Source organism: Benincasa hispida, chromosome 10 (genome assembly GCF_027475165.1).
Source record: "Benincasa hispida cultivar pf3 chromosome 10, pf3_genome.v1.1, whole genome shotgun sequence".
NCBI lineage: Eukaryota > Viridiplantae > Streptophyta > Magnoliopsida > Cucurbitales > Cucurbitaceae > Benincasa > Benincasa hispida.
In genome coordinates this window covers 17,090,955-17,115,896 of record NC_143487.1, presented here as the reverse complement: position 1 = coordinate 17,115,896, position 24,942 = coordinate 17,090,955, and the positions used below count along the sequence as shown (strand labels likewise).

The 24,942-nt window shown below is 37.8% G+C and overlaps 1 protein-coding gene across 1 annotated transcript; it reads left to right on the top strand.

The window, feature by feature from the left end:
• The first annotated feature begins 3,887 nt into the window (after window positions 1–3,887).
• Window positions 3,888–5,431, top strand: LOC150033138 (uncharacterized). Its single transcript, XM_090306293.1, has 3 exons — window positions 3,888–4,140; window positions 4,290–4,715; window positions 4,986–5,431. The coding sequence occupies exons 1-3, from the start codon at window positions 3,888–3,890 to the stop codon at window positions 5,429–5,431; spliced, it is 1,125 nt and encodes a 374-aa protein (XP_090162419.1).
• The last annotated feature ends 19,511 nt before the right edge of the window (window positions 5,432–24,942 follow it).

Here is a 24,942-nt window from a genome sequence, read left to right as displayed (position 1 = left end):
GAAGATCCAACTTACTTACTTTTGTGCATATACCACTTTTGCCTATCTTGAACTGGATTAATTTCCTTTTTCAATCAAATTAATGGTCTTGCTAGTTCATGTTTCCAACTTGCACACAAAGTCAAAATCCCTTAAATCCTACCAATGCCCTCAATGATTTATCTCTTAACTAATGAAGCCTCAACATACCATATCAATAGTTCTCGAACATCTACTGTTACTAATAACTCCATTTAGTTTATCCCTGCTCGACCTTTTATTTCGTAATAGATTCTTGTGTTAAAAAAAAAAAGTTCCATACCTAAACATTATGTTGGCTATATTTCCATCTAATACATATTGTCCCAAAGTCTCACATGATAATTAGATATTTTTCTTTTACACCAAAACAAATACCTCGTAACCCCTCATATCCTGCCTCCAAACCATACTTAATTAGGAGTTTTGAAAATATTAAATTCTTTTCTCCTTCCAAAAAGTACACTTCCTTGGATACTTTTCTCTCTTTCACACTTATCTTTGATAAAATCACTAAATTCAAGACACCTCCCTTTTTCCTTTTTTTTTTTCACTATCCAAGTGGAACATAATCTCTTTACTAAGTTATATTTTACTTAATTCCTCTATAAGTCTTATCTCTCTCACTAAGAATTTCCATCTTGTAGAATTCTCCTTTGCCAATTTTCATGCTTTTAGACTCCGAAAGACTTTTGTTTGTTCAAATTTGCCCAGCTTGGATCTCTTCATCACAATAACGCTATGGATTTAATCTAGGTACTCTAAAATAATCCTTCAACCTAAATAAATAACACCTTGCTTTTAAGTCCAAACTCATGCCTAACTATTTTAGCTTCCTTTAATGACATCAACTTAGCTAGATATTCCAAAAGAATTCTTCATATCATCACATATACTTTACCTACTCCATCAAGTTCTTAGTATTACCAAAGTGCTTATGACTTATTAATCGCTTTCAATGTTCCTCTCGAAATATTTGGTTTAATATCTCAAAACCTTTAATACATCTATAGACTTTTCTTCTTTTCCTTTTTATCTATAAAACAACTTTTAACCTTATAATTGAGTACTGGCCTGTGTATTTATACTACCACTAATTGCACTATTTAACACAAAACATAACAATAGTCCCTGATCAATTCTTGTCTCGACAATTTATTCCTTGGCTTAAACATGTGCATACCTTTATTCCTAAACTATCATAACTCTACATAGTTGCATCAATCTTTAAGATCTCTGAACTGAGGCATATATTTGTTCGTTCCTAACATAATTTCCATGAGATAAACTAGTACCAAGTGACCTCATAATTTACTCTATTTTACTTTTCTCCTTTTGAGTGTCATACCTGATAATCCTCTTATAACATAATTGGTGCATTTAAGCTAAACAACTATTTTAATGCACAACTATCATAAAACTTGTAATTGATAAGACGTATCTGGTGATGACGAGGAATCTGTTCATGGGCCATAGGGACAATCTAGACTTACATAGTAAGTCAGTCTACATAACCCAAAACATGGGCTCTGATACCAACTGTGACGACCCGACCCCCTAGGACTTAAGTTAGTCCGTTACTAAAATACATGCATGCATGGAACTTAAAACGACACTTCTTTATGATAAAATAAATGCTAAATAGATAAGGGGAGTTCAAAATTCCTTTATTAAATGCAAATGTTAAAAACAATAATAGGGTACCCATAAATCATAAAGGTTAATAAATAAGTATGAAAAACAATTCTTAATAATAAGTTTCAAACATCAAAACTAAACATTAAGAGAAACATGAAAAGAACTCTAAATCTCATGATGCAGAAGCGTAAAAACTAGTCCAGTGGCTCGATCACGAATTCCGCTTGTCCATCGCCGGTGCATCTCTACCCTTACCTGAAACAACAACATGAGAAAGAACGAGTATAAAATACTCAGTAAGTAACCCCACTATTGGGGTCAGGCTAGACATCTATGTCCTCTAGATTCCTACCTCTAGAGAAACATATAAACTACTCTAGTTCTCATGGGACACATATACACATGAAACAAAAAGCAGACTGAGTTCTATCCTACTGTAGTTAAGTATGCTCACTACCTCTGGTGAATCCCGAAGGAGACACAAGCTGGCAAATCCCGAAGGAGACAAAAACTGACGAATCCCGAAAGAAACACAAACTGGCAAATCCCAAAGGAAACACAAACTGGTGAATCCTGAAAGAAACACAAAATCTAATGGGCATCTAACTAATCAGTAAGGACACTTGTACAGTCTCAACATCATAATTATCACTATATGAATCTATGACATACATGTATACGTCAACATCATGACTCTACAACATATAAATACAACCATATGGAATCACATACCATCTCATACTAGCATTCAAGTGTCTATGTGCACAAATAAATATTTCAGATCTCGTACCAGAACATACTTTGGTCATATTATATATCATGCTGTCATTCTACCATAACATTCATTTATCATGCTAGCATACATCTAATGCCTGGCCCGTGGGCAGTTCCAGTAGTAAGATTATTTATCTCAAAATTATGTCTAAGCGACAAGAAAAACAATCTTCTTCCTAGCTTAAATGAATCTTGAATCAGGCCTAAACAAAATCCAAATTTACAATTAATAAAAAGAGCTTAGTTCTAATAACCAAATGAACAAAATAATTCGCCACTAATCTTACCCAAAGTGTGTTAGTCCGAACATCACCCCATGCTACCAAATCAAAACAACCCAACAACTCTGGTCACAAATCCAACATTTACTCTCGATGGACAGCCGCTTTGAACCTTCAATTCCAATCTTTTATATCACAATTGAATCAATAAATAAGCCATTACTTAGTGGGTATAAAAAATGATCAACGAAGACCTCAAAACTTACCCAAAAGCTTGTCGAAACCATATCCAAATCCTCTTGACAACACACTTTTAACTTCAAAGTTTCTCCAAAACTCGATTTTAAAGCCCAAACAAATGTGTCAATAGATTGAAACAGAACACCTTTAGCCAATAAATCCAATTAAAATAGTACAAACTTACCCTAAATCCACAAGTTCTGACGACTCTTACTGTTGGCAGCACAAACGATGAGAAACGACAGATCTGAAGCACCCTTGCGTGACTGTGGCGAGCGACCCAAAAATGAGGTGTAGTGGTGGCCGTCTGGGTGTGGGTCTTCGGATCTGGGCGTGAATGATAGCGGAACTCGAGACTCTGGGCGACGACCTGTAACCCATGGAGACTAGTGTGGGCTGGCAAGCGGTACCATCGGGGTTCTATGGTCGGAGACGCGACTGAGGAGAATTGGACGAAGATGGCACATACGTGAGCGACTGGGTTTATGCAGAAGTGCGACGCAAGGTAGACGTCCGACTTTCCATCTGGGCGACGACTTACGGCTGGGCGAGCTTCGACTCAGATCTGGCGGCTGACGAGGCTAGGTGACTGAGGCGATGGCAGAGCGATGGAGGTCGGGGAGGGGGGTCTCGGTGGCTGCTAGAAGAAAGGGGGGAGAGAGAGAAAAGAAAAAGAGAAAGAAAAGAGAAAAAAAAAAGAGAGAAAATGGAAGGATTAAATAAAATAAAAATAAAATAATATATTTTATTTTATTTATTTTATTCTTCTCCTGATGCCCATTATTTTCTTAAATTCTCTTCTTTTCCAATTTGGAATTAATTCCATCAATTTCCAACATAAATTTTCAACTTCAATAATCGAATTCCAGTAGTTACTCTTAATGTCCAAAATTCCAAAAATTTTCTCAATTAATATAAATTAATGAAATTACACTACAACAAAATTTTAAGGTGTTACATTTGATGTCCGCCTGGCAGTGCAACAATGATGTCATTATGTCTTGGATCATTAATTTAGTATCCAAAGAAATCGCTGCAAGCCTCGTATACACTGGAAATGTGAAAGAAATCTGGGATGAATTGAAGGAAAGATATCTTCAGTCCAATGGCCCTCATGTCTATCAGTTGAGGAAAGATCTTGTGACAATGATACGAGGTAATTCCTCAGTTGAAACATTTTATGCTAAAATTGCTACAATATGGCAAAATCTTGTTGAATATCGCCCTGTTGATGAATGCCATTGTGGAGGTTCAAAGAAAATGATTGAATTCCTTAATGCTGAATTTGTCATGATCTTTCTTATGGGATTGAATGAATCATACAATCAAATTCGAGCTCAAATTCTTTTAGTTGATCTTTTACCAACTATCAACAATGTTTTTTGCTGATAATTCAAGAAGAAAGGCTGAGATCCATTGGTCAGAATTCTTCATCAACTGAATCTATCACCCTCATAGCAAATACTGATGGAAACAAAAAGAGTGAACCTGATAAGTCTAAAAGGAAAGATGAACAACATCCAATATGTTCTAACTGTGGAATAAAGGGACACATTGTGGGTAAATATTACAAACTTCACGGTTATCCACCAGGCCACAGATTATACAATTCTTCTATTCATCAGAAAAATGTTTTTTCCAACTCATCTTCTCCCAATGTAACAACATCAGAGAAAACTAGTACTACAGGGCGATCCAATCAGTCAACATTCTTTGCAAGCCTCACTAATGATCAATATTCACAACTGATGACTATGTTGCAGTCTCATCTCTCCTTTTCACATAATGAAGGTATCATCACAACTAAAACCACTCATGTAGCAGGTACATGCCATTCTCCATCCACACCTACAAATAGTGATAGTATTCTTTGGGTTTTAGACTCAGGAGCTTCAAGTCATATATCCCATAGTTGATCTCTATTTGCAAATATGAGAGCTGCTCATAACATATCAGTTGTCTTGCCTAACCAAACTAGATTCATGGTTGAATTCATTGGTGATATTATTTTACAGAAGGATTTTTTGCTTCATGATGTCCCCTTTGTCCCATAATTTGCATATAATTTGTTGTCTGTCAATGCCTTACTTAAAGATCAGGATTATTCCATTCATTCTTCTAAAGATCATTGTTCAGTTCAGGACAAGTTAAGCTTGAAAATGATTGGGAAGGTTGATCTCATTGATGGTCTTTACTTGTTAGCAACACTCCCTGACAGGAATAAAGGTAAAATGCAACATGTTATGTCTTGTAAGGCATCTATCTCTATATGGCATCAACGTTTGGGACACCCTTCAACTGCCAGAATGAAGGAATTATCAAATATCTTGTCATCTTCTGATTCTATGTCAAATCATGATCATTGTCATATTGCTCTCTTGGCAAAACAACGTAGATTTTCATTTCCTGTATTGAATAAAGTTGCTGATGAAACTTTTGATCTTATCCATTGTGACATCTGGGGACCTTTTCATAATCCCACATATGTTGGTTTTTCTTACTTTGTCAACTTAGTTGATGATAAATCTTGTTTTACATAGTTTTACCTTTTGAAATATAAGAATGATGTTTTGCATATTATCTCTCATTTCTTTAAACTTGTTGAAACACAGTTCTCTAAAACCATTAAAGTCTTTTGATCCGAAAATGCACCTGAACTCAATTTTAAGGAATTTTTTGCCTCAACTGGAACAATCCATCAGTTTTCTTGTCCTTACACACCTCAACAAAATTCTGTTGTTGAAAGGAAGCATCAACATCTCTTAAATGTAGCAAGAGCCTTGATGTTACAAGCCAAAGTTTCCATTATTTTATGGGGAGAATGCTTTCTCACTGCAGCACACTTGGTAAATTGAATCCCCATGCCATTATTGTCTCACAAAACTCCTTTTTCTATCTTAAATGGGAAAGATGCTGACTACTCTCTGTTAAGAGTCTTTGGTTACTTGATATATGCTTCAACCCTATCGGATAAGAGATCTAAATTCGATCCAAGAGCTCATCCATGTGTCTTTATGGGATATCCACCTGGTGTAAAAGGATACAGATTATATGACATTGCTAAGCAGAGTTTCTTTATCTCTCTAGATGTCATTTTCTTTGAAGATTTGTTTCCTTTTCACAGCATCACTGCCAATCCTTCTCACATATCTACTGATTTCTTAGATCAATTTGTGTTTCCTTCTTCTGTTCTTATGGATATACCTCTGATAGCTACAAGTACCACTAACTTGAATATAAATTCACTGCATCCTAATGGCAATATGTCCACTACTATACATGATTATATGCATAATGATCAGTTGATAGAACCAAAGGTTGCTACTTCAGTATCTGATGTAACAGCAGTTGCTTCTCCTAGTGAACCAGCTCTAAGACGCTTAAAAAGGCAACAAAAGCCACCTTCCTATTTGAAAGACTTCCATTGCAACATTATAACCAACATTCCCACTCACTCCACATCTCCATTTTTTTGGCAAATATCTTTCCTATGATATTTACTCATCAGCTCACAAAGCATATATGTTGAATGTGGCCACAGTCTATGAACTTACTTTCTATCATCAGTCAATCAAGTTCAAGGAATGGAGAGATGTTATGAATAGCGAAATTGATGCTATGGAAAGAAACAACACTTGGACAATTGTGTCTTTACCAAAAGAACATCACAAAGTGGGTAGCAAATGGGTATATCATGTGTAATACTCTCCTATTGGGACCATTGATCGTTACAAGGCCAGACTTGTGGCTAAAGGATATAACCAGCAAGAGGGTATTGATTTCTTTTATACATTTTCACTAGTAGCTAAAATTGTTACAGTGAAAATAGTCCTTGCTTTGGCTACCTCATATAATTGGCCTTTGGAATAGATGGACATCAACAATGCATTCTTGAATGGAGATCTATTTGAAAAAGTCTTCATGACTATACCTTTGGGATACAAGACTTCTGAAGTACCAAAAAAGGGAGAACATCTTGTTTGCCAATTAAACAAATCCATTTATGGTCTTATAAAGGCTTCACGACAATGGTTTATCAAATTTTCAAGTGCTTTATCATTACATGGATTTTGGCAATCAAAACCAGATTATTCACTTTTTACTAGAGGACATGCTGATACATTCATTGCATTGTTAGTCTATGTTGAGGATATTATCATCACCAGTTCCTCATCTAATGAAATTGCTACTTTAAAAACATGCCCAAGATGCACTTCTTATTGAAGGATTTGGGGCAAGCGAAATACTTATTAGGTTTATAACTATCTCATTCTTGTTGGGGTTGATACCCTAAAGTCTCGTGTCCTGTAGTTTGTAAACAGTCTGTACGAACGCTTGTGTTGTTAATATATGATATTTACTTCACATCTTGTATTTTGCTCAGTTACTTGTTTTATTTGCTTGACCACAAATCAATAAACATAAAATCCCTGGTTATCTGTATGTGACTCAAACATGTATGTGGTGACATACAAGTGGATCATGTCTTGAGTGATAACCAAAATGGTCTGTAGTATATGAATATAGGAGGGAAACCTTATCCTGGTAACACTACGGATGCGATCTGCTTTGTGGAATGGTCACGAGTGTTGTGACTTGTCACAGATGGTCTGATCCTGATCATTCGTGTTGGGGACATGCTAGTGGGGGCATCCTATACAAAGAGTTTGTATAAGACTTGACCATGAAGTGTTAACGTCTCGTTATATAACACCGTTCATGACAGAGATTTCACTTCACTAGGATGACCATAGGTAACATGACCTCAATCTTGAGTGATTTGGGAACTCCTGCCATTGAGGACGGTCATTTGATTTGTATGGGAGCGAGCGGCCAGTTCGCCGATTCAAAGCTACTATTTTGGGGATTTGTCTAATTTGGGAGCTGGGAACTTAGCTACACAAGATGGAATTCACTCCTTCCCGAGGCAGGGGTAAGTAGATAGATAGTTCCCTTAAGGGTTGATTCTGGGGCTTAAACGATGTGGCGCCACACACCTTCTCTTGGCCCGAGAGGTTTTTACACATAGTTGGACTATGTCGTATTGTTCATTAGAGAAATCAGTGGTACTTAAGGAGTGAGATGTAACTACAGGGGCATAACGATAATTTGGCCCAGCTGTACTTACTAGCATCTGTGAAGGGTCATCGTACTCATGATTGGTTATATCTGATGGACACAGAAATATATCTGTGGTAAGAAGAGTTAAGCTGTTGGTCTTTAATGGAATGCCTGACAGTTAACGGATGGTGGATCTCGTGGCTAACGTGTGTAGTCAGCTGTTTACGGACTGTTGGAGCTTCGAGCCACAAGTCCATTAGGTCCCTTGGGTAGCTTGGATAAAGTCGAGAACCAGTATTTGGGTTAATTTGAAATGTTCAAATTGACAAGAGAAAGTTCGATTATATATGATATAATTGGACTGGTTAATTATATATGATATAATTGGCTAAATGTATGAGATCTATTATTTTTGAGGAAATTAGATATAAATATGATTTATATCAAGAAGAGGAGAAAATACTATAGTAGATATGTGATATCAAACTATAGGATATAAATATATTATGATTATATTAATTAATTAATTAATTGGTTAATTATAAGATAATTATGCCAAAAATCACGTTCGGGCGCGGGTTCGTGGGGCAACGTTGGTTATTGTAACTGATGAGAAAATGAAAATGGTTTTCATTTTGAATCGCCCGAAAAGAATTCAAGAGAGCACACTGGTGTTTTGCTAAACGATCGCTTACGTAAAATGAAAGCCTATACGATAGTCCTCTCCATCTAAACAATCGTCTACCTCGTGCCTAAATGATCGCACGCTATTTCCTACACGATCAGATAGTTTCTCTAAACGATCGTATAGTGTGTCGGTTTTACTAAACGATCGTGTACCTTTTCCTAAACGATCGTTCAGTAAATCCTACACGATCGTGTAACTCCTCCTAAACGATAAGCACTTCTGCTATGCGATAGCGTTGTTTTTCCTCCCACTTGCTTATCGCCTACACGATTTGTGTTCCCTCCTTCCTCTACCAAATTCACCAAAGCCCACCCTTTAGGTTTTCACTCCAAGAATACCCGGGGCTCTTTAGTGGTGGTGTCGTCCCAACGGCGTTCGTGTTCTCGGTCGTTTGTGCTGCTATTGTTGACACTGCTACTGGGCATTGGTAGATCGCGTGGAGGTTTCCGCTGTGGTGAGTTCTGGAGTGTGAAGACTGTCTTCAACTGGTATGGAACTCTTTCCCTTGTTATTTATCTTGTTCTTAGCATGCCGTTAATTAGAGTTTATTTGCATAACTGTATGTGTTGAATGTATAATGTTGTTTTTCGGTCACGGTGAAATCGGAGCGATCCGAGCTCATGGAACTCTTAGATATGAGATCCTTCAATTGGTATCAGAGCCAGGTTTTGATACTCCGATTTCATCTGTTGCAACAAAATGACATTTACGTTCTTGGTGGGTGCATATTCTACACTGATTTAATGGTTAAATTTATTGTGGATGTGCGGATTAATAGATGTTATTGGGATGATTAGCCTCGGTTTGATTTAGATCCTTTTACATTTGCGATTATTTGTAAAGGCCCCTGCGTTTTTGGGCATTAATAATCATTATCGAGTCAAAGTTTGTTTTAAATTTTGAGTCGTTCGTTAAAGAAGCAGATCTGTGCAAGCGTTGCATAAGAGTGGCACGCGATCTGGGCAATTGTTGCAGTTCTTCGAAGAAGGAGGCAATCTAGGGTTGATCACATCGTGTAGAAGATGTTCTACGCGATCGTTGTTGATCACATCGTAAAGATGAAGGAGTATGCGATCTCTGTTGAACGCATCGTTTAAACGATGGGGTATGCGATCAAGAGTTGATCGTATCGTGTTGACGATCGGGTACGCGATTCCTGAGTATCGTTTAATGCGCGCATGCTAGACGATCGTTTAGGTCAGCAAGATTCATCGCTTAGTAACTGACTAAACGATCGTTTAGTATCGCAAGGTAAATCGTTTACTTGGTTGCACGCATCGTGTAGGTGATGAGATGCTCGCGAATCGTTTAACACGTGTGCGCGCTAGACAATCATTTAGGTCAGCAAGCTTCATCGCTTAGTAACTGACTAAACGATCGCTTAGCATCGCAAGGTAAATCGTTTACCTATTTGCATGCATTGTATATACGATGAGAAGCTCGCGTATCGTTTAAATCGTGCACTAGATGATCTTTTAGGTTAGCAAGCTTTATCGCTTAGTAACTGACTAAACGATCGCTTAGTAATGCAAGGTAAATCGTTTACCTATCGTCGCGCTACACGATCGCATAGACGATCAGGCTTCGCAGCCTCGTCATCGTCTACGCGATCGTTTACTTATGCTTCTATCGTTTAGGGCGTGCTGAACGATCATCCACCCGTTGGAGTTTACTACAAGATGAAGACCTCCTGGCGTTTCAAGACCCGGTTCACCTGTGAACCGATTTGCTTGATGGAAAATGTAATAGATTGGATTTTTTTTTCATTCCAATTTTTTTTAAAGGCTCATCCCGGTCCATTAATCTTTTAATTATTATATGCGATGTATGTTTTTTATATGTCTTATGGTATGCACATATAGTAGATACCCACCTTAGGTTATGCAATGGTAATGCATCATCTCTTTATTGTAATTGTTATAATTTAGGGAAACATGATTTAATTATGTAAGAGCATGCTCATGCATCATATAATATAAGAGTTATATTTATGCATGCATAAAAAGCATTGACATGCATCATCTTTATATTATAAATGTTATAGTATAAGGGTGAATGATAACATGTTTGCTTGGGTTTTACGTGTTATATGAAAGTTATATATAGTAATGACCGGACATTGCATGAAGCATGACTCATAGGTTACTTTATAAATGTTATAAATGCCTCTTTGTGCGCAATGGTTTTAGTTGTTTCTTTTTAAAAGTTAAAAAGAAATTAGAACTAAAAGGAATACGAAAGACATGCATGCTTACTTAGGTTTAATTCATGGTTTTAAAGTGTTTAAAACTTGGATCACATAGACCTAAGATCATAGTTCTAATACGATTAGCAACCCTAAGGCTTTAATCTTTTATTCAGTTTAATAGGATTAAATTGGCTAATAAAAGGTTAAAGTGTAGCAAATCTATCTATAAGGGACTTTTTGTCTAAGGCGGGTTCTGTCTAGGCTGGAAACTTACCTGGAAAGGTGAATTAGATATAGATTTGATGCATGCATGCGAGTTAAGGACAATCCATTAAAGTGTTTAAACATGACTACTTGAAGTTGTTCATATTTTATAGACAAACGTTGTTTATGAGCAGAGTTTAAAAAGACGACTTAGACTAAAATCAGTAGCCGGATTGTCTAGGTTAATGAATCCCTAGGTAGAACATTCAGTGAGAGGTACTTGGGGGATGCTTCACTTAAACCTTTCCCATTTCTCCTAAATAGTCCACACCGTGAGATCTATCCTCAGCCTCGCGGCACCTTTGACGTGTCCCCCTAACATATGGTGTTTGGGTAGGTCTATATCAAGGTGGATGGAGAGAGTGTTCATAGTAAGTGGGAGCGGGAAGTGCGACAACATATCCTTCGGTCTCCCTTGTTAGGTTGAATAACATTACTGCGCATCGCCTCGAGGCACCCTGGGAGTGTCCCCCTAAAGGATGGCAGTTTTGTGCGTTTCTTTATATGATCTCCTGTAAAAGGATAAGGTAACTTAGTCTCTTGTCCTAATCTACTTCTTCCCTACGGTGGGCTCATTAGGGCGAGACTCTGGCATCGAAAGTATGAGGTTACACTTACGTAGAATAGTTAAAGGTTAATGATTCTGGACCGAAAAATGGTGGTTTTTAGGTTCAGTTCCAAGAGTTGGTTCTGCCTAATGGTTGAGAATGTCTCATCCCAGCGAAGAGGCAACTGATCACCCTACCGGTGGCATTTGTCCTGCCACACTGGGACATCATTGCAAAATAGAAGTCTATAATTTAGAGTACTTGAAACTGTTTTGCAAAACTGATTGGTTTAAAAGTGGTTTAGCAAATCTAATAAAGTTTTGTTCGTATTTTTAGCAACATTTACAAAATGGCAACAGCCACGTTAGCATTGCTAAGTGTCGAAAAACTTACTGGCGATAATTTCGCAACATTGAAACATATGATCACGACAATCCTAATCATCAAGGATCTCATGTTCGCTCTCACGGAAGCTTGTCCTCTTATTCCAGCTCCTAATGCCGCTCGAAATGTTCGGGAGGCATATGAGCGATGGACAAGGGTGAATGAGAAGGCCCGAGCCTATATCTTGGTAAGTCTTTCTGAAGTTTTTGCCAAGAAACACGAGCCTATGGTCTCAACGAATGAGATCATGGAGTCTCTGCGGGGGATGTTTGGACAACCGTCTGAACAGCTTATGCATGAAGCTCTTAAATACATATTCAACTCCAAAATGGAAGAAGGCACCTCTGTTCGTGAACATGTGCTAAACAGGATTATGCTAACCTGGCTACCATCGATGAGGGCAGCCAGGTTAGCATAATCCTGCATTCTTTGTCGGAGAGCTTCCTGCACTTTGTTAGCAATGTGATTCTTAATAAAGTGAAATATAACCTTACAACTCTCCTCAACGAGTTGTAGACATACGAATCTTTATTGAAAAAGTAAGGAGAGGCAGAAAGGTAAGGCAAATGTTGCTTCATCCTCCAGGACGTTCCATAGAGGTTCGACCTCAGGAACAAAGTCTGTACCTTCTGCTTCTAACTCTGCAAAGGGGAAGAAGAATAAGGGTAGTACGGGAAAAGGGAAGGCACTTGCTAACCCACCGTCTGTCGCCCCAAGTAGGCGACCACAGGTTGCTAAGGGAAAGTGTTTCCACTGTAACCAAGATGGACACTGGAAGAGGAACTGTCCTCGGTATCTGAAAGAGAAGAAAGCAACCAAGGCTAAGGCCAAGGCCGATAAAGGTAAATATGACATACTTGTGCTTGAAACTTGTTTAGTGGAGAATGATGATTCTGCCTGGATAATTGATTTGAGCGCCACTAACCATGTTTGTTCTTCTTTTCAGGGGATTAAAACTTGGCGACAGCTGGAGGCTGGTGAGATGACGATGTAAGTAGGCACCGGGGACGTCGACTCAACTGTGGAAGTGGGAGGACTCCAGTTACCTTTACAGAATAGGTTTCTTATTTTACATGATGTATATATTATTCCTAAACTAAAAAGGAACCTTATTTCTGTAAAGTGTTTATTGCAATGTAAATATACTGTCTTTTTTAATGTGGATAAAACGTTTATTCATAAAGATAGTATTTTTATTTGCACAACAAATCTGGAATCGAATTTATATGTGCTAAGGTCATTAGCCATTAATTCCCTCCATAATACTGAATTGTTCAGAATTGTTGTAACTCAATCAAAACGTCGACGCATTTCTCCAAAAGAAAATGCCCAACTATGGTCTCTTCGTTTAGGGCACATCAATCTCAATAGAATTGAGAGATTGGTAAAGAATGGACTTCTAAGTGAGTTAGAAGAAAATTCATTACCAGTGTGCGAATCTTGCCTTGAGGGTAAGATGACTAAACGACCTTTTACTGGAAAAGGTTATAGAGCCAAGGAGCATCTTGAGTTAGTACATTCTGACCTTTGTGGTCCTATAAATGTGCGAGCCTGAGGTGGCTATGAGTATTTTCTCAGTTTTACTGATGATTATTCCAGGTACGAGTATGTTTATCTTATGCAACGGAAGTCTGAATCCTTTGAAAAGTTCAAAGAGTTCAAGGCTGAAGTTGAAAATACATTAGATAGACGGATCAAAACACTTCGATCGAATCGAGGTGGAGAGTTTTTGGACTCAGCATTCCAGGACTATTTGATAGAACATGGAATCCTTTCCCAACTCTCAGGGCGGGTACACCTCAGCAGAATGGTGTAGCGGAGAGGAGAAATAGGACCTTGTTAGACATGGTTCACTCGATGATGAGTTACGCTTCCTTACCGGACTCGTTTTGGGGTTTCGCAGTGGAGACTGCGGTATACATACTCAACTGTGTTCCCTCCAAGAGTGTTGCAAGAACACCTCTGGAGTTGTGGAATGGACGTAAAGCTAGTTTACGTCACTTTCGCATTTGGGGTTTCCCTGTACATGTGCTTGAGGCTAATCCCAAGAAGTTGGAACCATGGTCGAGGTTATGCCTCTTTGTAGGCTACCCCAAAGGTACACGAGGAGGTTATTTTATGATCCAACGAAAAATAGGGTGTTTGTTTCAACAAACACTACTTTCCTGGAGGAGGATCATATAAGGGAGCACAGTCCACGAAGTTAAGTCGTGTTGCGTGAGCTTTCTAATGAAACTACTGAACCTTCAAAAAGAGTTGTTGAAGAGCCTGCTACATCAGCAAGGGTTGTTGATGGGAGTTTATCCAGTAAGTCAGTTCCACATTAAGAGTTGAGGGAACCTCGACGTAGTGGGAGGGTGGCGAACCCACCCGTTCACTATCTGGGCTTCACAAAGATCCTTGCTATGGTAGCAGATGGCGATGTTGAGGATCCGTTGTCTTATAAGAATGCAATGAAGGATGTTGACATTGATGAACCTTGTGTTTATAAGAAGATCATCAACGCTTCAATAGTCTTCTTAATCTTGTATGTAGACGATATCCTACCCATTAGGAATGATGTAGGTCTACAGACTGCAGTTAAGAACTAGCTAGCGACCCACTTCCAAATGCAAGATTTGAGAAAGGCTCAGTTTGTTCTAGGAATACAGATCTTTCGGGATCGTAAGAATAAAGTGCTAGCACTGTCTCAGGCATCGTATATTGACTTGACAAGCTGTTGCTCAAGTACTCGATGCAGGACTCCAAGAAGGGCCTATTACCGTTTAGGCATGGAGTCACTTTGTCTAAGGAAATGTGTCCTAAAACGCCTCATGAGGTTGAGGAGATGAGACGGATCAGTCTAAACCAGGCCATTTTAATATTGCTGACCCGTTTACGAAGACTCTCACGGCTACAGTGTTTAAGGGTCATCTACGGAGCATGGGTCTATAGGATTGCCCGCGGCTGGACTAGGGCAAGTGGGAGATTTTCTTGTACTTGGCTTTTATGCCCTAGTTTATTGTACACCCCACTTCACTTTAGGACAAGTGGGAGATTGTTGGGGTTGATGCCCTAAAGTCTCGTGTCCTATAGTTTGTACGAAAGTTTGTGTTGTTAATATAAGATATTTGCTTCACATCTTGTATTTTTACTCAGTTGCTTGTTTTATTTGCTTTACCACAAATCAATAAACATAAAATCTCTGGTTATCTGTATGTAACTCAAGCATGTATGTGGTGACATACAAGTGGATCATATCTTGAGTGATAACCAAAATGGTCTGTAGTATATGGATATAGGAGGGAAACCTTATCCTGGTAACGCTACGGATGTGGCCCACTTTGTGGAATGGTCACAAGTGTTGTGACTTGTCACAGATGGTCTGATCCTGATCATTCGTATTGGGGACATGCGAGCTGGGGTGTCCTATACAAAGAGTTTGTATAAGACCTGACCACGAAGTGTAACGTCTCGTTATATAACACTGTTTATGACAGAGACTTCACTTCACTAGGATGACCATAGGTAACATGATCTCAATCATGAGTGAGTTAGGAACTCTTGCCATTGAGGGTGTTCCTTTGATTTGTATGAGTTCGAGTGGCCAGTTCGCCGATTCAAACCTATTATTTTGGGGATTCGTCTGATTTGGGAGCTGGGAATTTAGCTACACAAGATGAAATTCACTCATTCCCCGAGGTAGGGGTAAGTAGATAGATAGCTCCCTTAAGGGTTGATTCCGGGGCTTGAACGACGTGGCGCCACACACCTTCTCTTGGCTCGAGAGGTGTTCACACATAGTTGGACTATGTCGTATTATTCATTAGAGGAATCAGTGGTACTTAAGGAGTGAAATGTAACTACCGGGGCATAACGGTAATTTGGTCCAACTGTACTTACGAACATCTTTGAAGGGTCATTGTACTCATGATTGGTTATATCTGATGGACATAGAAATATATCTGTGGTAAGAAGAGTTAAGCTGTTGGTCTTTAATGGAATTCCTGACAGTTAACGGATGGTGGATCTCGTGGCTAACGAGTTTAGTCAGCTGTTTACGGACCGTTGGAGCTTCGAGCCACAGGTCCATTAGGTCGCTTGGGTAGCTTGGATAAAGTCGAGAACCAGTATTTGAGTTAATTTGAAATGTTTAAATTGACAAGAGAAAGTTCGATTATATATGATATAATTGGACTGGTTAATTATATATGATATAATTGGCTAAATGTATGAGATCTATTATTTTGGAGGAAATTAAATATAAATATGATTTATATCAAGAAGGGGAGAAAATACTATAGTAGATATGTGATATCAAACTATAGGATATAAATATATTATGATTATATTTATTTATTAATTAATTATAAGATAATTATGCCAAAAATCATGTTCGGACGTGGGTTAGTAGGGCAACGTTGGTTATTGTAACTAATGAGTTAAAATGAAAATGGTTTTCATTTTGAATCGCCCGGAGTTCAATCGCCCGAAAAGAATTCAAGAGAGAGCGCTGGTGTTTTGCTAAACGATCGCTTATGTAAAACGAGAGCCTATACGGTAGTCCTCTCCGTCTAAACAATCGTCTACCTCACGCCTAAATGATCGCACGCTATTTCCTACATGATCGGATAGCTTCTCTAAACGATCGTATAGTGTGCCGATTTTACTAAACAATCGTGTACCTTTTCCTAAACGATCATTCAGTAAATCCTATACGATCATGTAGCTCCTTCTAAACGATAAGCACTTCTGCTTTGCGATAGCGTCGTTTTCCCTCCCATTTGCTTATCGCCTGCACGATTTGTGTTTCCTCTTTCCTCTACCAAATTCATCAAAGCCCACCCTTTGGGTTTTCACTCCGAGAATACCCGGGGCTCTTTAGTGGTGGTGTCATCCCCACGGCATTCGTGTTATTAGTTGTTCGTGCTGCTGTTGTTGACGCTACTGCTGGGCGTTGTTAGATCGCATGGAGGTTTCTGCTGGTGTGAGTCCTGGAGTGTGAAGACTGTCTTCAACTGGTATGGAACTCTCTCCCTAATTATTTATCTTGTTCTTAACATGCCATTAATTAGAGTTTATTTGCATAACTGTATGCGTTGAATGTATAATGTTGTATTTCGGTCATAGTGAGATCGGAGCGATCCGAACGCGCTCATGGAACTCTTAGATATGAGATCCTTCAGTTCTAACCAAGGTTTGTTGATATCTCAAAGAAAATATTGTCTTCAAATCCTTGAGGACACAGGGTTTTTTGATGCTAAACCTGCCTTGTTACCTATGGATCCGAATCTTAAACTTTCAAAAGATGAAGGAGCAACATCGTCTGCTGATGACACTACTTATTATCGACGGTTAATTGGACGTCTTTTGTATTTACAAATATCTCGTCCAGACAACTCATTTTTTGTGCATAGTTTAAGTCAGTTCTTACAAAATCCTACTACATCTCACATGAATGTTGTTCATCATCTACTGAAATATCTAAAACGATCAACATGATAAAGGATTCTGATTAAATTAGTCACTACTTTTCACCTTCAAGCCTTTGTTGATGCAAATTGTGGGGTGTGTTTAGATACAAGGTGATCTGTCTCTGGGTTTTGTATCTTCTTGGGAGAGTCCTTGATCTCTTAGAAATCCAAAATGCAGCCAACTGTGTCGCGATTCTCTACTGAGGCTGAATATAGAGCTTTAGCCTCTGTGACTAGTGAACTGTTGTGGATTTCCCAACTGCTAACAGATTTGAGCATTCAACATTCACTTCCATGAAGGATCTCTTACCAAAGAGTTCCATGAGCGCGTTCGAATCGCTCCGATCTCACCGTGACTGAAATACACATCATACATTCAAAACATACCAGTTGAAGATAGTCTTCAAAACTTTGGCACTCACCGCAGCAGAAACCTTCACCCAATCGTCAACGTAGCAGCACGCACAATTGCAAACTCACGACCGCAACGGGGACGACACCACTAGAAAAGAGCCCCGGGTATTCTCGGGGTGAGAACCCAAAGCGTGGTTGATAACTTGTAGAAATACAAGTTATTTATGTTGTTTTATTTAGATTATGCGGCAAAAAGAAGAAAAAGTTGCGTCAATAGTATAAGAATTGGCTGAGAAATATGAAAATTATAAACTGTCGTAAACACACCCACTAACCCCATTACGATGGCAAAATGGAATGTCCAAGTCTTTGTTTTGCAGGAAATAGGTCACCGCATGCGTTAATTGCTCGAGGACAAAATTGATCAACGCATCTACTCAACATGCGGCAATCGATCAAGAACGAAAAGATCAACGCAATTGCAGCGCATGCGACGATCGATTATGGATTTAAGCGATCAACGCATTTTCACTACATGCGGAGATCAATAATAGATCAAAACAACTACACCGCATGCGGCGATCGATCGAAGATGTGAAGAGCAACGCATTCGCGGAGCATTCTAACAAGTGTACAGCTTTCTGTTGTACGATTCTGACAAATTGATCGTGGAGCAGAGCGGACATTTCCACTACGCCATGGCAGGAATGATCAAAATTTACACAGTGGGACCACCAATACAAGAGCCGAGGTCTATAAATAGCTTTCTTGAATTCATTGTAAAGGAGGCTGGTCTGAAAAGACTTTACAAAGAAAATTCGAGAGAACGACGAGACAAAGCTGATAGGTGAGTCTTCGAGCAAGAAATTCTTCCCATTCTTGAAGTTGAAGCTCTATGAAAGAGGTCACTTCTATCGGGAAAGCAAGCCTGAGAGGGAAGCTTTCTACTCCATCTCATCCACACGCCGGCAAGCACAACGTCTCCAATCGAGATATGTGTCAAGACATTGACACGCTTTCTGTATTTGTTTCTATTCTTTCATTCATCTACTGTGTTCATCTTCTTTAATCTTTCATTCATAATCATGTATCAAACGCTGATCTTTAGAATTAAATATCATTATCGTCATCATTATCATCTCTTTGTTCCTTTCCATACATTTATCATCCATTTTCTCCATCATGTGTTCTTAATCCCCTGGGTAAAGGGGAAGGGTTAAGCGAGTGAGTTAATTGTTGTTAAGGTAATCGACTAAGTTTAGCTAAAGCATATTTGACGACATCTTCTCCTGTGAGAGCAGAAGTGAAGATGTTATTCCGCCTATTGAGAGAAAGTTGGAAGAATGTATTAACTAAAGCGAGAAGTATTTCCAGAGATGGAAACAACCTTGCGTTCATCACATTCATCTCTGTTTCACCGTAGACGTATGGGAACGCGGCCGATCACTAAAAGGTGTAAGCCAAGGGAAAGCGGAACTTTAATTGTGTCCTTAACGAGATTGACAAACTTGCGATGTCCTCTCCCTCAACTCATTCTTTTTCTGATTCATTCACAAGACTTGCCATCGCATTCATTAGATTCTTTTATACAACTTCATGGCCAGTCCTCACCCTGTATCATTAGTAGTTTAGTCATTTATTTTATCATCGCAATTTACTTTAACGCAATTTACGTTTCAACGTAATTTACATTTTTGCACAAACCAAATTCTTTAGTCTTTATGATAAACCGGTCACATATACCACATTAGTATCGCATCTAAACAAAAACAATCCCCGTTTTCGACCTCAGGTCATTCTGAGAAACTTGCGTTGGAATTATACTTGGTTCCAGCGTAAAAAAACTTGTGACACGCATTACATCATTGCATACTACGAAGCATATTACCATTAACGCATATACATAGACCGTAGTATCGCAACAATATCTTTATTGTAAAGCACTTGATCGCATAGAGTATCATCATATTCATATTCATTCATAAGCAGCGCATAAGATAAAGAAATAAAGACAAATTTAATATTACAAGTTTTTGGCGTCGTTGCTAGGGACGACACCACCAGAAAAGATCTCCGAGTATTTTCAGAGTGAGAACCCAAAGCGTGGTCTTTGGTGAATTTGGTAGAGGAAGGAGGAAACACGGATCGTGTATGCGATAAGCAAGTGAGAGGGAAAAAGATGCTATCGCATAGCAAAATGCTTATTGTTTAAAAGAATATACATGATCGTGTAGATTTTACTGAACGATCGTTTGGGAAGTGGTATACGATCGTTTAGCAAAATCGGTATTTGTTTAGAGAAGCTATCTGATCGTGTAGGAACTAGCGTGTGATCGTTTAGACGCGAGGTAGAGATCATTTAGGCTTAGAAATACTATCGCATAGGCTCTCGAAATGCTTAAGCGATCATTTAGGAGCGAGGTGGACAATCATTTAGACACAGAGCAACTATCATATAGGCTTTCAATTTTCTTAAGCGATCATTTTCTTTTCACCAGTGCGCTCTTCTTTTTTTTCTTTTGGACGGACGATTGAACGAATGAACAATTCAAAAAATGAAACAAATTTCATTTTATTTCATCGGTTACAATAACCGATGGTGCCCCACTAACCCACGTCTGAATGTGAAAATTGGCTTAATTATCATATAATTAACCAATTAATTAATAATAAATATAATCATATTATATTTTTATCTTATAGTTTTATATCACATATCAACTATAGTATTTTCTCCTCCACTTGATATAAATCATATTTATATCTAATTTCCTCCAAAATAATGCATCTCATACATTTAGCCAATTATATCATATATAATTAACCAGTCCAATTATATTATATATAATCGAACTTCCTCTTGTTAATTTGAACATTTCAAATTAACCTAAACACTGGTTTTCAACTTTATCCAAGCTACCTAGGGGACCTAATGGACCTGTGGCTCGAAGCTCCAATAGTCCGTGAATAGCTGACTAAACTCTTTAGCCACGAGATATGCCATCCGTTAACTGTCAGGCATTCAACTAAAGACCAATAACTGAACACTTCTTAACACAAATATATTTCTGTGTCCATCATATATAACCAATCATGAGTACGATGACCCTTCACAGATGCTCGTAAGTACAGTTGGGACAAATTACTGGTTTGCCCCTGTAATTACATCTCACTCCTTAAGTACCACTGATTCCTCTAATGAACAATACAACATAGTCCAACTATGTGTGAACACCTCTCGAGCCAAGAGAAGATGTGTGGTACCACATCGTTCAAACCTCGGAATCAGCCCTTAAGGGAGCTATCTATCTACTTACCCCTGCCTCGGAGAAGGAGTGAATTACATCTTGTGTGCTGAGTTCCCAACTCCTAAATTAGACGAATCCCCAAAATGGTAGGTTTGAATCGGTGATCCGGCCACTCGCACCCATACAAATCAAAGAACCGCCCTCAATGGCAGGAGTTCCCAGCTCACTTAGGATTGAGGTCATGTTACCTATGGTCATCCTAGTGAAGTGAAGTCTCTGTCATGAACGATATTATATAACGAGACGTTAACACTTCGTGGTTAGGTCTTATACAAACTCTTTGTATAGGACACCCCCGCTCGCATGTCCCCAATATGAATGATAAGGATCAGACCATCTGTGGCAAGTCACAACACTTGTGACCATTCCACAAAGTGGGCCGCATCCGTAGCATTACCAGGATATGGTTTCCCTCCTATATCCATATACTACAGACCATTTTGGTTATCACTCAAGATATGATCCACTTGTATGTCACCACATACATGCTTAAGTCACATACAGATAACCAGGGATTTTATGTTTATTGGTTTGTGGTAAAGCAAATAAAATAAGCAACTGAGTAAAAATATAAGATGTGAAGTAAATATCATGTATTAACAACACAAGCATTCATACAAACTATTTACAAACTACAAGACACGAGACTTTAGGATATCAACCCCAACATTCCAGCCACTGTCTTTTGTGATAATCAAGCTGCTATTTCAATTGCTTCAAATCCAACCTTCCATGAGAGAACAAAGCATATTGAAATAGATTGTCACTTCGTTTGAGATAAGATTGTTGATGGCTTTCTCAAGGTGCTTCCAATTCGTTCCAGTCTTCAGCTAGTTGATATGTTCACAAAGGCGTTATCACACTTTGTTCTATCTGATGTCTTAGTCAAGTTGGGTGTCCTCAATATTCATCTTCCAACTTGCGGAGGAGTATTAATAAAATATAAGCAAATTCTGTTAGTTTTTCTGTTTTATGGTCTGTTAGTTTGTTAGGATCCGGTTTGTTGACTTCGGTCTGTTAAGCCTATTTTCTTTTCTCTTCATCACTCTGTTTTCTATATAAAGAACAGAGTTCATTATATTTATCGATAAATCAATCAATGAAGAAAATGATCTTCTTATTTTATTCAATGGGTGATATGTCATGCAAATGTTTACCAGTATAATCATTCTCAAGCTTGATAAAAACAAGAATGTTCTCACTCAAAAAGTTGATATACATAAATAGAACAGGACATGAAATTATGTGTTATGAGAATTACGATCTAGATCACGTAATCACTTACCTCTGCTATTTAGAGGGAAAACAACTAATGGTTCGAATTTTAAGATATAATCGGTAAGATTGTTTGTAGACAACCAAGATTCGAAAGCAAGGTAGAGAAGACAATTTGAATCATAAGATTATGGGTGTAGAAGACAATGACATAACCACCAAGAAAAATAATGTATAGAAGCCGATAAATGCAGCATCTAGTATGAATATGGATACAAGACACGAATATGACACGACACCAATACGACGACACATCATTTTTGAAAAATTTAGGATACAGACACAATAAGGACACGTTTATTAAGACATATATTTTTTAATCTATATATCATTTTTGAACCAGAAGGAAATTTAAAGTTAACGAGTTTATTTATTTCTGCATGTACAAAATTAGTTTGATGTATTGTACTCTCAAATTTTATTATTTTCGTCATATATGTGTTGACTTAGTATATATAAGAAGTGTTTGATATATGTCTAGCTACCAAATGGTTGTCCTATTTTGACTTTGTACAAATAGTATCTAATACATCTATTAGATGTACTAACAAGTACATGATACAAGTCCAACATATGTCAGAGTGTCCAAGTGTCCTACACGTGTTGAACATAGACACGCTAGCCGAACTAAAGTGTATTAGACGTATTTAAATAATAATACGTATAATTAAAGTGTGGATTATGTATGTGATTAATATTTTATCACATTGAGTTATTTTATTAGATTGGGTTCTATTATGTGATCTAATTAATTAAGGCCCTAGATTCTTGTTCTATGAAAACTATAGTTCTAATACTGACAATTTAGCGCAATGAGGAGAAAACAAAACATTTTCTTCAGACTAATTTTTACATTCATAGAATATTATGAATAGTTAAACTAAATTTACAAAGAAATCATTCTTAAATTGTGCTGTCTTCGTTGTTACTTTTCTGTGAACCTTGAAATTCGTTTATAGCGATACAATGCATTATAATTTCAATAATTTATTGATAAAATGTACATGTCATGCTCTAGTCTTCTTCTTGTTCTTCTTGCTCCTCTTCTTCCAGTACCTCCTTTATATCCTTCCTTTTTTTGTTTCCTGTCTTTCTCATATTCTGCATGTTCATTTATATTATTATGAACTCATATTGTTAACATAGACTATTGAAACAGATCGATATTATCTTGGTCTGTATTCTTGTTTTTTTAACGTTCACTTTTTGGACTTCCACATTTGACAATTGCTCCTCCAATCATTGTATCCTTTGTGCCCTATTGTACACACGGTTTCAGTTATTAGTTCTTTGTTTGCTTGTTTTTTTCTCTTTCAATCGTTCACTGACTCTCGTTCTTCCTTCAATTTTCTCTTTTTTCATAACTTTTATCCATATTCAAATGCAGTTAAATGGTTGATTGTTTTTTAACTTATTATTTAAATGACTTGGATAAACAAGTAAAATTGAGTTTCTGTTTTTTAATCCTAAAAATTGGGGGGAAATATGTATAGAGTGAATATTTATTTTCCTAAAGATTAAAAATAAAATATTATTTTAAAACGTGTTATTTTATTTAAGAAAAGGATTAGGTAAATATTGGATTCTTTGAAGATCTCTATATATTATATTAAAAATTTATACTCTAACACTTATTTCTTATGAAACATGTATAGGATAGACAACACATGAAGGGAAAGGAAGAATTTGTAAGGGTTTAGGCTTCTTTAGCGATGAGAGTGTTGATTTTATGGAAGTGTTTATACATAAGTGAAGCTCATAAGATCGGAGTCAACCGTTGACAAAATCGTCAAACAGACAAATAGCTACGCCGAACGAATGCAAGGCAGTATGAACTGAAGCTAATGTGAACAACTACTATTAGACGAACCCAAGATAATGTGAACAACTACTGTTAGACGAACCCAAGATAACGTGAACGACTATGTGAACTTCTACACCTTATTGTAAGGAATAATTCAATTCACAAGGACAAAGGCAAGGGCAAGGACCAATTTGAAATAAAAAAAGATAAAGTCTTAAAATAACCTCCTCAACAAATTATTCCAGCACCACGCGATGTTTGTTAGAATTTTTCCACTAAAACGTTGCCATGTGTATGTAATAAATGTTCCTTTACATTCTTTTATTCTTTTCTATAAATATCGAAACCCTATGAAAGGGTATTACCCTCTGTATAAAAAGGGGTGTTCACCCCTATTGAGAAATATAGAAGCCATAAATGGCTAACACCTCATCCCTATTATCCTCTGCCATGACCTCAACAGTTCCTATTTTCAGCTCACCCCCTCTAAACCAACTCTTAAACCAAGTTACCACCATCAAGTCGGAATGAGAAAATTTTCTTTTATGGAAAAATCTAGCGCTTCCTATACTCCAAAGCTATAAATTGGTGGGGCATCTTACTAGTGAGAATCCATGTCCGCCGAAGTTTACTTAACTACCCACACAACCAACGAGTATTTCTCAGACCGTCGAAGATGTTATCGATGGCAGTCTCTCTTTAGGAACTGTCTCCTCAACTCCCC

What these genes read in the sequence shown, in the direction of transcription:
- LOC150033138 (XM_090306293.1), top strand. Translation starts at nt 3,888, where the DNA reads ATGTCTTGGATCATTAATTTAGTATCCAAAGAAATCGCTGCAAGCCTC. An exon ending in TGATGAATGCCATTGTGGAG is followed by an intron (nt 4,141 to 4,289) that starts GTTCAAAGAAAA and finishes TGATAATTCAAG; the next exon opens with AAGAAAGGCTGAGATCCATT. An exon ending in TAAAACCACTCATGTAGCAG is followed by an intron (nt 4,716 to 4,985) that starts GTACATGCCATT and finishes CCTTACTTAAAG; the next exon opens with ATCAGGATTATTCCATTCAT.